Genomic DNA, 18,942 nt, shown 5'->3' with positions numbered 1-18,942 from the left:
TAAAATAACGACACTGAAAACAATGCCATGATTGTTGAGAACCAATCTGACTTTGTTAAAAAGAAATCATGTTAAACAGATTTTGTCTCCTTTGATAAAAATAACTACTCCAGTGCAAGAAGACTGCTCTAGGTGTAATGTACTTTGATTTCTGCAAAGGTTTTGAAATGATTCTGCAAACTATTAAAGTATAATTTGTATGGCACTATAGTAAGTTATAACTGTACTCGGAAAGATAGCATTAATAGTTCAACACTGTATTCGAAAGTAGGAACCAATGGCTGTTCGGGGAAAATTTGTTTTAGGACCAGTATTGCTCAACATTTTTTATTAATGATCTAGAAAATTGGGAGATTACACAAATTGGGAGAGCTGACCAACATAGAATTAGCAAAAATCACATCTCAGGTAAAGTGGTGCATTCAATATGCCAACAAATTTGGAAAATTCAACAATGACCACCACATTATGGGGTGGGGGGGAGTCAGTTTATATTCCAATCCCAAAGAAGACAATGCCAAAGAATGTTCAAACTACCGTACAATTATTCTCATTTCACACACTAGCAAGGTCATGTTTAAGATTGTACAGACTAGACTTCAGCAGCATGTAGACAGAGAACTACCAAAAATACAACTTGGGTTTTGAAGAGGCAGAGAAACTAGAAATCAAAATACCAACATTCACTGGATTATGGAGAAAGCAGGGGAGTTCTGCTTCACTACATTACACTTGTCTTCATTACACTAAAGCCTTTGATTGTGTGGATCTTTGGCAAGTTCTTAAAGAGATAGGAGTATCAGACTACCTTACCTGTCTCCTGAGAATCGGTATCCAGGTCAAGAACAATTAGAACAACATGTGGAATAAGGATTGATTCAAAATAGGGAAAGGAATATAAGGCTGTATACTGTCACACTGCTTATTTAAATTATATGCAGAATACATCACACAAAATGCTGTGCTAGATGAATCACAAGTTGGAATGAAGATTGTGGGAGAAATATCAACAACTTCAGATATGCTGAGAATAATACTCTAATGGCAGAAAGTTAAGAGAAACCAAAGAGCCTCAGGGTAACTGCAGCCATGAAATTAAAAGATGCTTGCTCCTGAGGAGGAAAGCTATGGCAAACTAAGACAGCATATTAAAAGCAGAGACATCACCTTGCCGACAAGGGTCCTACAATCAAAGCTATGATTTCCCCATAGCTTTTCCAATAGTAAGGTATGGCTGTGAGTGTTGGGCCATAAGGAAGGCTGAGCGCTGAAGAACTGATGCTTTCAAATTGTGGTATTAGAGAAGACTCTTGAGAGTCCCTGGGTCTGCAAGGAAATCAAATCAGTCAATCCTAAAGGAAATCAACCCTGAGCGTTCTTTGAAGGACAGATACTGAAGCTGAAGTTCAAGTACTTTGGCCACCAAATGAGAAGAATAGCAACAGCAATAGCACTTAGACTTACATACCGCTTCACAGGGCTTTACAGCCATAAGCAGCTTACACCGTCAGCATGTTGCCCTCAACAATCTGGGTCCTCATTTTACCGATCTTGGAAGAATCGAAGGCTGAGTCAACCTTGAGCCAGTCAGGATTGAATTACCAAACTGCTGGCATCCTGCAGTCAGCAGAAATAGCCTGCACTATTGCATTCTAACCACTGCACCACTCATTTGAAAAGTCCCGGATGTTGGGAAAGATTGAAGGCAAAGGGAGAAGGGGATGGCAGAAGATGAGATGGTTAGATAGTGTCAATGACACAATGAACATGAATTTGGACAAAGAGACAGTGAAAGATAAAGGGGCCTGCTGTGCTGTGGTCCATAGGGTCACGAAAAGTCAAGCACGACTTAGCCATTGAATAACTATTGTTACTACACAATTTTCCTGTAATATTAAAGTCATGATCTATATTATTTAGAAACTAAAACTCTTACTCTTCCATCCCATGATATAACTTTTCCAGCAGTGGCAACATAAAACAGACTTGTGCATTTGAAACTTACCAAATTAGGGATGAAGGTACCACTGCAGGAGACAGTAGAGCACAGGACACATTTCCCAAACTTTCCAGCTGGATTTCCCTTTTAGGTGGGAGCTCAGCTCCATTCCTCCCTAATTCCTGTTGTTCCTTCAGATCTGGCAAATCCATGTCTTCAACGAAGAATGAGCTGATGACTGCATCAGAAGAAAACTGTATGGGCAACAATCCTTTCAGCAAGATATGCCCCAAGAGGCTCTAATGTCACTTTACACGTGAAATGTGGCTACATGGCTCTTGATAGCATTTTTATATCATACAGAAGATATAATTTTTTGAACAAACATGTATAATTATAACCTTGCAAAATTGGCAAATACAAGATCTACATCTCTACATTTGATGCACCCCTAAAATACTTAATAAAACTAGCTAGTTAGAACACCTAGCTGACAAAGACTACCTAGAAACTGAATTACACACACTTACAAACGTACTAATCTCAAACGGATTCCAAAGAAACACAATTACAAACCTAATCCAAAGAGACACTCAACCCAAAAACCAAGACATAGAACAAAACAATGACATCGCCCTCCTCCCATACATCAAAGGCACTACAGATAAAATCAGGAAAATTCTCCACAAACACAACATCAAGACAGCCTTCTGCACAGACCGAAAAATAGCCAACATCTTAAGAAACCCCAAAGACAAGTTCCAGCTAGAAAACCAAGGAGTCTATGAAATACGTTGCAAAATCTGCCCAGCAACATACATTGGACAAATTAATAGAATAAACGCACGCATAGCAGAACACAAGATTGCAGTCAGAAAAGAAGAAAAATCTTCATTTCTTTTCCAACACCTTAAAGAAACAGGACATGACATTGATTTTGAAGGAACCAAATTAATCTCCAAAACTGAACACTATCACAAGAGAATAATTATGGAAGCCATAGAAATAGAGAAACACCCCCATAACATGAATAAACGTGACGATACCTCCCGCTTACCAAACATCTGGAAACTAGCACTAGTCAAGAAACGAATCGCAGCTACAAAAATTGACACCAACACACGACAGGACCTCGAACTCGGAACCAGACCAGAGCCCAAAATGCTACTTCCCACACAAACATCCACACATGACAAGACCTCGAACTCAGAACCAGACCCCAAAATACTACTCCCCACACAAACATCAACACATAATAGGACCTCGAACTCGGAACCAGACCAGGGCCCAAAATGCTACTTCCCACACAAACATCAACCCCATTAACCAATTAGCAACACAGCCAACCAATCAATATGTAGGAACACATAGGGCCGGAATAGCTCAGGCTGTTACGAAGCCTGTTATTAGAACACAGCCTGCAATTACTGCAGGTTCAAGCCCGGCCCAAGGTTGACTCAGCCTTCCATCCTTTATAAGGTAGGTAAAATGAGGACCCAGCACATGGACTATGTGCTTGGAACATTGGACGCTTCGGTACCTGTACCTCGAGAACGTGGATTTTGGCAATCATGAGGATATATCCGAAGACCCAAATCTTCCTTTTTTTTTTATGTATAGCACAAGGGTGGAAAATGTATTTTCTTTTTTTTTTGTTTGTTTGTAACGTTAATAAAAAAAAATTTTTTTAAAAAATAAAAAATAAAATAAAATGAGGACCCAGATTGTTGGGGGGGGCAATAAGTTGACTTTGTAAAAAATATACAAATAGAATGAGACTATTGCCTTATACACTGTAAGCCGCCCTGAGTCTTCGGAGAAGGGCGGGATATAAATGTAAACAAAAAAAAAACAAAAAAAAACACACAGCCAACCAATCAGCTTGCAACAGCTAGGCCTGCAATTCAAAAAACACCCCCCCACCACTATTTATAGAGAAACAGCAGTTAAAATCCACACTTTGCTCACAAGAACAAAGCCAAAACCTGAAGATTATGAGTGAGATCTCATCGAAACGTTGCCTAAATACTTCCAATCTTACACGGGAAAAGACCCGAACATACCAAAACCTGCATACATATACCCGTGAAAACCTACGAGAATATATATATATATATATATATATATATATATATATATATATATGTATGTATGTATGTATGTATATATATGTATATATATGTATATGTATATATATATTCGTAGGTTTTCACGGGTATATGTATTTCACGGGTATATTTCACGGGTATATACAGTGGGGCAAAAAAGTATTTAGTCAGCCACCAATTGTGCAAGTTCTCCCACTGAAAAAGATGAGAGAGGCAGAAATTATGGTGGAAAATAAGTATTTGGTCACCAACAAACAAGCAAGATTTCTGGCTCTCACAGACCTGTAACTTCTACTTTAAGAGGCTCCTCTGTTCTCCACTCATTACCTGTATTAATGGTACCTGTTTGAACTTGCTATCAGTATAAAAGACACCTGTCCACAACCTCAAACAGTCACACTCCAAACTCCACTATGGTGAAGACCAAAGAGCTGTCGAAGGACACCAGAAACAAAATTGTAGACCTGCACCAGGCTGGGAAGACTGAATCTGCAATAGGCAAGCAGCTTGGTGTGAAGAAATCAACTGTGGGAGGAATAATTAGAAAATGGAAGATAATACAAGACCACTGATAATCTCCCTCGATCTGGGGCTCCATGCAAGAACTCACCCCGTGGGGTCAAAATGATCACAAGAACAGTGAGCAAATATCCCAGAACCACACAGGAGGACCTAGTGAATGACCTGCAGAGAGCTGGGACCAACGTAACAAAGGCTACCATCAGTAACACACTACACCGCCAGGGACTCAGATCCTGCAGTGCCAGACGTGTCCCCCTGCTTAAGCCAGTACATGTCCGGGCCCGTCTAAAGTTTGCTGGAGAGCATTTGGATGATCCAGAAGAGGATTGGGAGAATGTCATATGGTCAGATGAAACCAAAGTAGAACTGTTTGGTAGAAACTCAACTCGTCGTGTTTGGAGGAGAGAGAATGCTGAGTTGCATCCAAAGAACACCATACCTATTGTGAAGCATGGGAGTGGCAACATCATGTTGTGGGGCTGTTTCTCTGCAAAGGGACCAGGACGACTGATCGTGTAAAGGAAAGAATGAATGGGGCCATGTATCGTGAGATTTTGAGTGCAAACCTCCTTCCATCAGCAAGGGTCTTTCACCATGACAATGATCCTAAACACACTGCCCGGGCAACGAAGGAGTGGCTCCATAAGAAGCATTTCAAGGTCCTGGAGTGGCCTAGCCAGTCACCAGATCTCAACCCCATAGAAAACCTTTGGAGGGAGTTGAAAGTCCATGTTGCCCAGCGACAGCCCCAAAACATCACTGCTCTCGAGGAGATCTGCATGGAGGAAAGGGCCAACATACCAGCAACAGTGTGTGAAAACCTTGTGAAGACGTACAGAAAACGTTTGACCTCTGTCATTGCCAACAAAGGAAATAATAATAATAATAATAATAATAATAATAATAATAATAATAATAATAATAATAATAATAATAATAATAATAATAATAATAATATTTTAATTTGTATACCGCCCTTCTCCCGAAGGACTCAGGGCGGTGAACAGGCAAGTAAAATACAAACAGAAACATACACAATATTAAAACAACCCTTAAGAAACTTATTCAATTAGCCAGGAAATTTAAAATAACATTACACCCTATAAAATTACAGAAATTTAAAACCCATCAAAATTCAATTAAAATTTAAAATTTAAAAATCAGGCCAGTCCAGCCATATGAAATAAATAGGTTTTAAGTTTGCGGCGAAAGGTCCTAAGGTCAGGTAGTTGTCGAAGCCCAAGGGGAAGCTCGTTCCACAGGGTAGGAGCCCCCACAGAGAAGGCCCTCCCCCTGGGGGCCGCCAGTCGACACTGTTTGGCTAATGGCATCCTGAGGAGTCCCTCTCTGTGGGAACGCACCAGACGCTGAGAAATAGAAGCCGGCAGTAGACGGTCCCGTAAGTAACCCGGTCCTAAGCCATGGAGCGCTTTAAAGGTGGTAACCAATACCTTGAAGCGCACCTGGAAAACAACAGGTAGCCAGTGCAGTCTGCGCAGGATAGGTGTTACATGGGAGCTCCGAACCGCTCCCTCAATAACCCGCGCAGCCGCATTCTGGACTAGCTGAAGTCTCCGAGTGCTCTTCAAGGGGAGCCCCATGTAGAGAGCATTGCAGTAGTCCAAGCGAGAGGTAACGAGAGCATGAGTGACCGTGCATAGGGCATCCCAGTCCAGGAAGGGACGCAACTGGCGGATCAGGCGAACCTGATAAAAAGCTCTCCTGGAGACGGTCGTCAAATGATCTTCAAAGGACAACCGCCCATCCACGAGCACGCCCAGGTTGCGTACCCTCTCCATCGGGGCCAACAACTCGCCCCCAACAGACAGCCACATCTGCAGCTGACTGTACCGGGGTGCCGGCATCCACAGCCACTCCGTCTTGGAGGGATTAAGTTTGAGCCTGTTCCTCCCCATCCAGACCCGTACGGCTTCCAAACACCGGGACAGCACTTTGACAGCTTCGCTGGGGTGGCCCGGGGTGGAAAAGTACAGCTGAGTGTCATCAGCGTACAGTTGGTATCTCACCGCAAAACCACTGATGATCTCACCCAGCGGCTTCATGTAGATGTTGAACAGGAGAGGCGAGAAAATCGATCCCTGCGGCACCCCACACATGAGGCACCTCAGAGTCGATCTCTGCCCCCCTGTCAACACCGTCTGTATCCGGTCAGAGAGGTAGGAGGAGAACCACCGATAAACGGTGCCTCCCACTCCCAACCCCTCCAACCGGCGCAGCAGGATACCATGGTCGATGGTATCAAAAGCCGCTGAGAGGTCTAATAGGACCAGGGCAGAGGAATAACCCTTATCCCTGGCCCTCCAGAGATCATCCACCAGCGCGACCAAAGCTGTCTCCGTACTGTATCCGGGCCGAAAGCCGGACTGGGTCTAGATAAACAGCTTCATCCAGGTACTGGGGTAGCTGACATGCCACCGCAGTCTCTACAACCATCGCCGTGAAGCGAAGATTGGAGACTGGCCGGTAATTTCCTAAAACAGCTGGGTCCAGGGAAGGCTTCTTGAGGAGAGGTCTCACCACCGCCTCTTTCAAGGTAGCGGGAAAGACCCCCTCCCGCAAAGAAGCATTTGTAATTGCCCGGAGCCAGCCTCGTGTCACCTCCTGTGTGGCCAGTACCAACCAGGAGGGGCACGGATCCAGTAAACATGTGGTGGCATTCAGCCTACCCAGCAACCTGTCCATGTCCTCGGGAGTCACAGGGTCAAAATTATCCCAAACCACCTCAACAAGACGGGTCTCGGAACTCTCGCCTGGATCTACCCAATTTTGATCCAATCCGTCCCGAAGCTGAACGATTTTATCATATAGATAACCGTTAAACTCCTCGGCACGCCCTTGTAGGGGGTCCTCCCGCCCCTCCTGTTGGTGGAGAGAGCGGGTCACCCGAAACAGGGCGGCCGGGCGGTTATCTGCCGACGCAATGAGGGAGGAAATGTAGGAACGTTTCGCATCCCTCAATGCCACTAGGTAGGTCCTGCTATAGGACCTAACTAGTGTCCGGTCAGCCTCAGAACGGCTGGATCTCCAGACACTCTCTAGGCGTCTTCTCCGGCGTTTCATCTCCCTCAGCTCCTCGGAGAACCAAGGAGCTGGTTGAGACCGACGCCGGGTCAGAGGCCACAAAGGCACAACACGGTCCAAAGCTCCAGCCACGGCCTGTTCCCAGGCCGCGACTAGTTCTTCAGTCATATCGTGGGCCAAATTCTCAGGAAACGGCCCAAGCTCCGTCAGGAACCTCTCTGGGTCCATCAGGCCCTGGGACAGAACCAACGCATTGGTTCCGTCTCCCTGCGGTAGTGGGTAGCGGTCAGAAAGTCTAGACGAAGGAGAAAATGATCTGACCATGACAAAGGTTCGACAACTAAATCATTTAAAACCAGATCATTCAACCACTGGCCAGAGATAAAAATCAAGTCTAGGGTGCCTCCCCCGACGTGGGTAGGGCCGTCAATTAATTGAATCAGGTCCATGGCCGTCATGGAAGCCATGAACTCCCGAGCCGCCGAGGATGCCACACCGGTTGATGGCAGATTGAAATCCCCCATGACCAGCAGTCTAGGGGTTTCAACTGCCAACCCGGCCAGCAACTCCAACAGCTCAGGCAGGGCTGTTGTCATGCAGCAAGGAGCCAGGTACGTGATCAGCAAGCCCACCTGAGTCCTACAACCCCACTTCACGTAGAGGGATTCACACCCAGCTATCTGAGGCACAGTGGTCTCCCTTGGCTCAAGACTCTCCTTAATAATAACCGCCACCCCGCCACCCCTACCCTGGGCCCTCGGCTGATGGAATGCTCGGAAACCTGGTGGGCACATCTCCACTAGGGGAACCCCCCCTTCGGTGCCCAACCAGGTTTCCGTAATGCCCATAACGTCCGCGGTCCCTTCCTGAATTAGATCTGAAATCAGGGGGGCTTTATTAACCACGGACCTGGCTAACAAAGTATTGAGATTAACTTTTGATATTGACCAAATACTTATTTTCCACCATAATTTGCAAATAAATTCGTTACAAATCAGACAATGTGATTTTCTGGATATGTTTTCTCATGTTGTTTCTACTAGTTGAGGTATACCTATGATAACAATTACAGGCCTCTCTCATCTTTTTCAGTGGGAGAACTTGCACAACTGGTGGCTGACTAAATACTTTTTTGCCCCACTGTGTGTGTGTATATATATATCTCCAAACATCTGAATTTTGATTACAGTAGAACCTCTGGTCATGAACACTTCTGACCATGACCAAATCAGGTTCTGACCAAAAAATTCACCATTATTTTTTTTTTGCAGCTGATTTCTCCTTCCGCACCATTTTTTTTTTTTTTGCAAGTGCCAAATTTTCAATATTAGGTTCAGGTCACAACCAAATTGGTTTGCAACCAAAGTTATGATACAAATTATGGTTGTGACCAGAGGTTCTACTGTATTTGACCATGGAGATGTTATAATGGCTATGTGAAAAACTGTCATACGTCATTTTTTTCAGTGCCATTGTAACTTAAATGGTCACCAAATGAATGATCAGTAGTCAAGGTCTCCCTATTAATCATTTATTTTTTATTTATTTATTAATCAAATTTCTAGACCGCCCTTCTCCCGAAGGACTCAGGGCGGTGTACAGCCATATTAAAATACATAGATAGACAATGAATTTAAAATAATTTTAAAATGAAATATTTAGCCGGCCAATTGAACTAAAAATAATAAAACCAATTAAAATCAGTATAAAGTTTAAAATTTAAAATTTAAAAGCTAAAAAATCTAATCCAGTCCTGCGCACCTGAATAAGTGTGTTTTAAGTTCACGACGGAAGGTTCTAAGGTCCGAGAGTTGGTGAAGTCCTGGGGGGAGCTCGTTCCAGAGGGCGGGAGCCCCCTGTAATCTATATAATGCTGAATCCTGTATTTTTATTTATTTATTAATCAAATTTCTAGACCGCCCTTCTCCCGAAGGACTCAGGGCGGTGTACAGCCATATTAAAATACATAGATAGACAATGAATTTAAAATAATTTTAAAATGAAATATTTAGCCGGCCAATTGAACTAAAAATAATAAAACCAATTAAAATCAGTATAAAGTTTAAAATTTAAAATTTAAAAGCTAAAAAATCTAATCCAGTCCTGCGCACCTGAATAAGTGTGTTTTAAGTTCACGACGGAAGGTTCTAAGGTCCGAGAGTTGGTGAAGTCCTGGGGGGAGCTCGTTCCAGAGGGCGGGAGCCCCCTGTAATCTATATAATGCTGAATCCTGTATTTTTATTTAGAATTGTTTTTTAATGCAGCTAGAGCTCACTGACAATCACCTTGCACTATATACTCCAAAAATATATTCTGATTCTAATAGTAATGACAGTTCCTAATATCAAGGGTGCAATTACAAGTTAGTTTCCATATGAAAAAAAAATCTTTTATAAATAAATTTGCCTGAGAAATAAAATAAAACTAGACATTGCTATGTTCCGAATACAATGTTAATGTCCCACCATTATAAAATCAGATGCCAAACACAATCTATTAAAAACAAAACATTATTTTGGGTGAACAATATCTGTGGTTTAAACTTACCTTTCCTAATAGCACATCCATCCTTCTGCATTCCTTCAGAGGAATTCATGTTTTCTGCATTAATGTAGCTTTCTCTAGATTGTGGAAGTTGCAAAGAAGAATCAGTCTTATCCATATTCTTGTAAAATCCAGGAATCAAGAAAGTGATATTCTATAATAAAAAATGAGAAATTATAAAATTCATCCCTTTCCTCTTATTCTATGGCAATTAATAGAAACCAATTCTTTATTTTATTTTATTTTTAAAAAAAGACGAACATTCTACAATTGTAAAATACAAACAAAAATCTGGTAATTTAATTAATAATATCCTGGTATCAAAAACAGTCTTTCCGAGTCTTGAACGTCCAGATCTTGTCTACCGATGACTCATCATCTCTGGCCATGATTGTAATCAAAAATTTGGGTGGTTAAGAATGCACTGCTCTAGATCAATGGTCTCCAACTTTTTGGGCAACCAAAGATTGGTTTCGTGAAAGACTATTTTTTCACAGACCGGGGTGGTGGTTTTGGTTTTGCTCGCTTGCCCACTGCTCAACCGGTTTTGTGGGAGATAATTTTTCCATGGACTGGGGTGGGGGGTGGGGAATGGTTTCAGTTTCACTCGCTCGCCCATCACTCATCCCCCGGTTCCTAATAGGCCATGGATCAGTACCAGTCAGTGGCTTGGGGATTGGGACCTCTGCTCTGCTTTTAAAGGGTTGTCAAAATCCCCAACATTTTACAGCACTAATCAGTGTTCCCAATTTGATGGCTCTCAAATGAATTGGACTCTAATTTGTAGAAATTCCAAACAGCATGGGATTAGACAATAGATAATATGAAAGACTACAAATCTGGTAATTGAAACTAAATTACCAGTGATTTTAAAAGAGGACATCATTCTAGGAAAGATTGCACTATACAAAAACTTTTTCTGTAAAGAATTGTAAGATTTTTACCTTGCCTAATAGTTCTTTCTTCTCATAACCAAATAGCATTAGAGAAAACGTATTGTTAATTCCATAAATTGTACCATCTGCCTGAATGGTTACCAATCCGCTGATAGTGGTGAACACCCAGATGGTAGCACAGAAGCAACAATCTATTGGTAAAGAGATGCTATTTTCCAAAGCTTCAACATCCATAACTGGTGGAGGGTCATCTGATACTGAAATAACTTCATCAGCAAGGGGATTTAGTTTGAGTTTCAAGCTGAGAGGGAATGTTGTTCCTTCCCTTGCTCGGCCAACAGATCTCTGAATTCTGATATTCTGAAAGAAGAAAGCTATAATCATACAATAATGCAAATCTAAGCTACTAAAATTTTCACTGGCAAGACTAGAAAGTAAAAAGGTTTCAAATTACTATCATATAGTTGGAGTTAAGCCCAAACATTATTTTATGTAAAAATCATTCATTCATTCATGCCAATAATTGTCTGTAATAAACTTAATGGTACCTTTGGAATTTTTTTCCCAGGTGCAGGAAGTTGGATAGAAGGTATCAAATCTTTTATGTAGTGACCAACCACATCTTCTGATGATGAATATCCATGAAGATGAGCAAAAAGGGGGTCACAAGAAGTAATCTCTCCCTTAATAAGAGAGTTCAACATAATTTGTATTACAAATGCTAGGCATTCAGTTCTAAAGCACTGGTTTTATAGCAGTATTAAAGTGACCAAACACAATATTGTTGATTGCTGATTTAAGGAATAGAGCCTAGAAAAAACTACTTTAGGACAGATGAACTTCCACACTGATTCTATATCCTGCTAATTTCTAATTTTTATACTAATTTTACTTAAATATTTATATCATGCCTTTCTATAAGAGGGCAACAATAACATTTAAAGAAAAAAGTCTCATTTACTTCATTTATTTATTACAATGCTTCACATCAACAAACATCAAGATAGCTGTACAGCTATTAAATCATTTATTTAAAGCATCTGAAGTTCCACTGTATTATTTCAGGATCAGTGGTTCTTGTGTACAATTATAAGAGAACACAAGCAAGCACATTCCTATTTCTTTTCTTTGATAAAGTTGGCTAACATGAGGTTTGTCGTCCATGTTAAGAAGCAAGCATGTTTCTGTAATTTCCATTCCATTATTTTGCTGGTTTACTTACATTACTTTTGAAAGAAACGGAAGCAGAGAGTCTTTCCACAGGTTCCAAAACAACAACACAGTACTGACTGCAATGGCCTTTAATTTTTCTCGTCCATATAGTGACAGGGATCTTTTCATTATTTTGGGAAATGACATCTACCTAGTGATAAAATACATGTCAGCTTTCTAAATTGCTGGTTTAGACAAGCAGCCTTTAAACACTGTCTTTTAAAATGTGTTTCTATATTTGGATGATGTCGCCAGGTCTCGCTGCTTTAGCAGACTAAGGAAGATACTCAGACATGATTCACACCCTGGTCACACTTCTACCATCGGGCAGAAGACATTGAAGCCACCTGAACAAATAGGTTTAAAAATAATTTCCATCCTTGGGCTGTCAGACTCTTAAACACAACCACAACCACTCTACGCACACACGGAAACATTTTTCTTTATAATATTTATGTATTTTTTGTCATGGATTTACCAGTGAGGTTAAAACCAATTTCGTTGTATACATGATGTACAATGACAATAAAGGCTATACTATACTATTTCATCCATATTTAATGTTAATGAATATATGCATATTTGTAGATATGAATTTTCACTAATTATATGCAAATTACTTTAGCAAGTTTTAGCAAAATAGTTTTATTTCCAGATGAATGCACCATAATTAATTTTGTATATAAAATTTTGCCATGATTATTCAAGAGTTCAGACGCTTAAGTTATGATATTTATATTCTGTAGATGATTTAAGACACACCCTACAAGGAATTTTATCAAAATTTTACATATTTGAATAGCAGTTTTTGAATATTTTAAGTTAATGGTTCTCAACCTTTTCTTCACCACAGACCCCCTTTAAATAGGTTTTATGGCCATGGGCCATGGCCACAAACCTCCAAGATTTAATTCAAGATTTATATCATAAAATTTCTTCAAGCCTTCACAGACTCCCTGTGATACTGCAGTCCCTCAGGTGTCCGCGGAAGTTTTAAGTTAAAGATACATAGATTCTCAATAATTCTCACTACAAACCTACAAACTATAGTCAGTAATATTATCCCACTTCAAATTTATCACTAGTGATTTAAATCATGATTTAAATCGACTTGATTTAAATCAAATTCACCCTGGCAACAAATATGTTCTTCGGATGCCACAAGAATTTTTATTGGTTTTGTAGAACACAGTTCATATCCTAATTTCTGACTAATATATCAAAGCAAATGTAGTTCTGTGTGTATATGAAATTCTCAATAAAATAGCCAGCTTTTCAACTAGTATGGTAGCACTATCTTTAAAAGCTATTTCATCTGCTATAGAATAACTAGGGAATTTAATGTTCACAGTGAAACGCAGTAAAACAGAACAAACCAATTCTGTCTGATTGTCATCAGTAGAAAAGGATTAAAACAGTTTGACTTATGAACTACTCATGCTTCTTTATCATAAAGGACATCATTCAAGAACAATTATTTAATATAGCTAATTCTGAGGCTGTTATATTTGTTAACAGCCTAGATAAGTATTAATCACAAATAGATATATGTCCTCTTGAATTAGACTACTTGTGCTCTGGTAATAATCATAAAAAGTCAGTATCTGATTTTATTTAGATCTGATACGTATCTAAATACGTATATTTAAGTACATTCAGATTTTTCTAGCACCGCACAGAAATATTAAACAAAAGCACATTATCTTTATTACATGTAAAGCGAACACACTGTTTTACTTCTATTATAGCTTTAGAAATTTAAATGCCACATTTATAAATACCAAATTTATAAATACTTCATCAATAAATCTGAACAAAGATAAATCTATATTGAAACAAATAGGAGTCCCATGGATTCCTAAGGCTTCTGTGATAGAAAAGTAATTGAAAATACAAATCTGAAATACTGATAAGCCTATTACAGGTGTAAGATATTTAATTGAAGAAATCACACACCACTGTTCCTGGAATTACTGGTCCATGTTCTTCAACATCAGTATATCCTTCCTTCAGAGCTTCCACAATATCCCAGTTGGATTTTGAAATCATTTCAGTTAATTTCCGCCCAATCATTTCCTGGGTACTATAGCCAAGAATCTTGCAGGCTTTATCATTTGCAACTAGAATCTAAAAAAGAACAAGAAAAATTATCTTCTGGTGGACTTTGAAGCTTGACTTGATTCTATAGCAAGTGATGGGCACAAATAAAAAGCTGTTGTCCTGCGATTGAATTCCAATGTCTTCTAATAATATACAAGTATTCTAATATATATTTATTCAACTAATTAATGTGATATTAAATAAATCATTAATATGTGTAAGTTTTTAAAAAAAAATATAAAACCATGTTTTAGTTTAGTCTGTTGTATGAGCCTTATTTTAGTTTATGATTTGTTTAGGTCACAGTCCAGTGTTTCAGGTGAATTGACCTGAATTAATCACTGTTAACTGTAACATGAACATAACCTTAACATTTGTAGATAGAGCACAAGATATACCATGAGATGAACTTCAGTAATTATTGCTTTATCATTTACATCTGTGTTCACATATCACTCTAAATCTGGCTTTTTTATTGAACTAATCATAATTGGCTAAATCAAGTCACAGGTTTTAGCCTATTCTATTTTGCTCTATTAGTTAAAAATCAGTACTCATTAATCTATCATTGCAGTTTGTTTACAAACATGTCTTCTTTAGGTATTACAAGCTTATATAATCAGCAAATGCTAACAAATGAGTAATCAGACAACTACAATTTTATGGGTGTTAAATCCAGGCAGTAGCATCTTGGTAAAAATACTTAATTGGCTCTTAACAATAAAGTGGCATGCCAAGTACAGTTATTAACAAAGTAAAGCTAACCCCATTTTGGTTTCAATTTTCTTACAAAGCTAGTTATAGCTCTGACACAAATTACTCCAAAATACCTATTATTAAAGGAATAAAAATTGACATGAAGCCTATTCCATTTTCAAAATGGATTTGTAACAGGTCCTCTGTTCCAAAAGTAAAAGTTAATATATAAAATCTTCTCTAGCTTGCTTTTTCAAAGATAACTTTCTAATGATTACATTTAATATTGTGTAATATTAATATATTAATATTGATGAGGGAAATCCTTAATATACCTTGTATATCAGAAATCTGTAAGATTTACAAAGTGTCCTTTTGGGAAGTATGAAATAAGATCTAAGGCTTTCTGCCCCTAATTCTATAGTATCATTAAATCAGTATTGTACAACACAGGGTGGATTTGATTTAAATGAAATCAATTTAAATCACTATTTAAATCATAATTTAAATCATTAGTAAAAAGGCTTGCTTTAAATCAACTCAATTTAAATTGTATTTTTTAAAGAACAACTGTCCCGCAGCGGCTCCTCCTCTGATCTGCTGTTGACTCACAGACAGTCCCATTAATTTTAATGGAATGGCTGGTGATGCAGCAGTGACACAACAAGGTGAGGGATGTGGCGGGCAGCAGGTGACTGGATGCCCACCATGATGGATCTGAAATGACAGCTGCTCTTTAAATGTAAGGACTCATTCTTGCTGGTAGTTAGAATCTTTAATAGTATTATTTGCAAGCAAAAGAAGGCTTCCTATTTAGCTTGCAGAGCTTGGATTCATTGAATGAGTTTAACAAAAATGTAAATATTAGAGAATATACAGTCTCATGCTTACATAACTAAGCTCCATTTCATGCTGATTAAACTAAATAATTAATGTATCTTAAATAGAAAACTATCTTTAGATATATTTTTACTCCAAAAGCATTTTAATAAAATATATTTGATAAAAATAAAAAAATCTGATTTAAATTTAAAAAATCTGATTTTTTTAAAATTAAAAAATGGTTTTTATACACCCTGGTACAACAAGACCATAAAAGATGTGGTTTTTGGTTTAATCTTTTCCCATTTCCAATTATTCAAATGTTTGATTGTGATACAGTGCATTCTGTAAATACAAGATAATTTCATATCTATTGAACCTCTATATATACACACCAGTGCCATGCTAAGGGAATGCCAATGTTATGCAAATCCATTTAGTACCTCAGTTGTTCTAATATCCACAGTGAAGATGGCCTTGTTTGGGTTACGGATACTACTTGACAGTGCCTGAATAGATTCTCCCAAAGTCAGTGCATTTAAAAGAGAACAAGAAGAGGTGCTACATATGGAACAACAAAGGGAAGCAGTTTCCAAATGATCCCAAGAGCTATGAAGTTTGCCAGTACAGATATTCCGGGCAGCTAATGAAGATAGGCAGTAGGAATTCCATCCATTTTCTAAGAACAAAAAGAAAAAGAAGCGTAGGCAGAGAAATACTGGAATTAAAGACAATCAGACAATTTTGCAAAGTACCAACAACTTATTAAAAACAAAATTACAAAAAAGCATTATTCAGACATACTAGGTAAAAATAGTATAGCAAGAAATGTTTGCCTGAAGTTACCACCTTAAACAAGCAAAAATAACAGGACTGTCTAAAAGCACTATCAGCACACAAATGTGATTTAAAAATAGTCATTTGCTTGTTTATATTTCCTATTTCTAAACTGCCTATCTCCTTCAGATCTATTTACACCCAATTTCCTATATTCTCTATAGTTTCCATTCCCCTGAAGTGCTTTAGACAAGACATTTAATGCTTAATTGAGCTGTAATACTATTCATGGAGGTTTAGAAGGAATCCAAAAGGGTTTTCTATTTATAAGCCTTTAGTCTTTTCCCATCCATTCTTTTATTTTCTTTCTCCAGAAAATCTGCTAAGAAAGAATATCTTCTTGTTGAGTAGTTACTGTTCTCTTTAATTAACAATTGCTTTATATTCCTTGCTAGGCAAGCAAATCACCTGACAAAGATGTTTTTTTCTTACACAGCCTTGAAAGCCAACTCTTCCTTTTCTTATTTGTCCAGGGAAAAGATTTGCTCAGTTCTTCACAGATCCCAGGATCAGTCACAGAGACAGAGGGGCCTGAAATGATTTCTTTACAAGTGACAAACTCCTTATCTGTCATGCTTGTAGGTGAACTACAGGAAGTTCTTCACAGAAACTGCAGGCTCTGAAACAGAACAGAATGTTATATCTAGGACTGGATAAAGGTAAAGGTTCCCCTCGCACATACATGCTAGTCATTGCCGACTCTAGGGCGCGGTGCTCATCTCAGTTTCAAAGCCGAAGAGCCAGTGCTGTCCGAAGACGTCTCCGTGGTCATGTGGCTGGCATGACTCAACGCCAAAGGCGCACGGAACACTGTTACCTTCCCAGCAAAAGTGGTCCCTATTTTTTCTACTTGTATTTTTACGTGCTTTCGAAACTGCTAGGTTGGCAGAAGCTGGGACAAGTAACGGGAGCTCACCCCGTTACACGGCAGCACTAGGGATTCGAACCGCTGAGCCGCCGACCTTTTGATCAACAAGCTCAACGTCCTAGTCCCTTTCAAATCAGGTTCTGAGATATTTATAAAATATTTATTTTATACTTATAAAAAGATTTAGTAGTAGAATTGAATTGCCAAATAGCAAGCAGACATGGTGCTTCTGACACCACTTTGCAGGAAAAGAAAATGCGAAAATAGTAAACACAGCAGAATACAAATCCACAGGAAGAGAAGAATTAAGACATGCCTGAAAATATCACTCCTGGGGAACTTTATAATATCAGAGGACAAAGAGAGCGTGTATCTGTTCAGGTTAATTCCAACTTAGCACAAAGTTCATTAGTAAATTTGTATTCATTTTCTAAGCATCCCAACCAGGAACGCCTAAAGGGGCAATGACTTCAAAGAGACTTATAATTTGGAAGAGAGGGAGAATGGCACAGAAGAAGTGCATTTGGCATCTCAACTAATTTCTACTAACCTGATAGCGGTGAAGAGGAGGAGCAATTGGATACCTTCCGTCAGGAAAACACTAACACAAATGGAACGGCTTTCAAGTGCAACAGGTGGTTTGTCACACCACGAGGCTCCACGACAAGCGCAGGAGATGGCAGGGCACCTCTTGTGATGGCTGTGGTGGCTGTTTAAACTAGGATGGATTAGCTCGCTACACGTATGCTCAGAAGATCCCTTTCATTTTTATCACACGAGATTTTCTTTGATGCTAAAAACAACCCATAGATGAGTCCACCCCACCCCACCCCGAGTTATCAGAACGACCCTACTCCTACGGAGTAACTTACCCAACTGTCTGCCCGAGGGGAGCTGTGTTCAGTCCGAGCCAAGTAGGCGGGGAATGACTACGTAGTTATATCAGGAGCCAAGCAACGCGGCGGAACTAGAAGCCAACGGTTCGATAACCCAACCAGTTCTGAGGGGTGGAGTTTCCCCGACGTTCAAAGACAAAAAGATCCCGCGCAAACTGTTGCTAGGGACGCGCCGAGCAGGTTCTGTTCGGTAGAGCACGGAGGAAACTCGTCCATTCAGATCTTGCCCACGTTATTTCATCTCTTTCCCAGAAAGGACGGCGGTGTTTGTAACTATCCGTGGAGGGCTTATTTTTAATCTATTACGGCGTAAATAACAGTCGTGGCATTTTATAGTCTAAAAATATAGCTTAAACTGTTGTGGATCTTTATCCACTTTCTCTAATAAAATTAAGATTTTTCCCCCTAAGAACCTTTCCATACTTTTCAGAACATTATAATATGGATTTTCTAGCCTTTC

The 18,942-nt window shown here is 39.4% G+C and overlaps 1 protein-coding gene across 1 annotated transcript in view; it reads right to left on the bottom strand.

The window, feature by feature from the left end:
* The window catches only part of PASK (PAS domain containing serine/threonine kinase), a 38,146-nt gene extending 19,782 nt beyond the window's left edge, over positions 1–18,364 (bottom strand). The window contains exons 1-9 of the mRNA XM_058187546.1: positions 18,137–18,364; positions 17,127–17,337; positions 16,325–16,560; positions 14,220–14,390; positions 12,274–12,414; positions 11,600–11,734; positions 11,100–11,411; positions 10,159–10,309; positions 2,006–2,177 (exon numbers count right to left, since the gene is read on the bottom strand). Of these exons, the coding sequence (XP_058043529.1) occupies positions 2,006–2,177; positions 10,159–10,309; positions 11,100–11,411; positions 11,600–11,734; positions 12,274–12,414; positions 14,220–14,390; positions 16,325–16,560; positions 17,127–17,292 (1,484 nt within the window). The 5' untranslated portion in view covers positions 17,293–17,337; positions 18,137–18,364. The remainder of the gene's footprint in view (positions 1–2,005; positions 2,178–10,158; positions 10,310–11,099; positions 11,412–11,599; positions 11,735–12,273; positions 12,415–14,219; positions 14,391–16,324; positions 16,561–17,126; positions 17,338–18,136) is intronic.
* Positions 18,365–18,942: the final 578 nt, after the last annotated feature.

Source organism: Ahaetulla prasina, chromosome 6 (genome assembly GCF_028640845.1).
Source record: "Ahaetulla prasina isolate Xishuangbanna chromosome 6, ASM2864084v1, whole genome shotgun sequence".
Classification (NCBI taxonomy): domain Eukaryota; kingdom Metazoa; phylum Chordata; class Lepidosauria; order Squamata; family Colubridae; genus Ahaetulla; species Ahaetulla prasina.
This window is presented reverse-complemented; position numbering and strand designations above follow the sequence as displayed.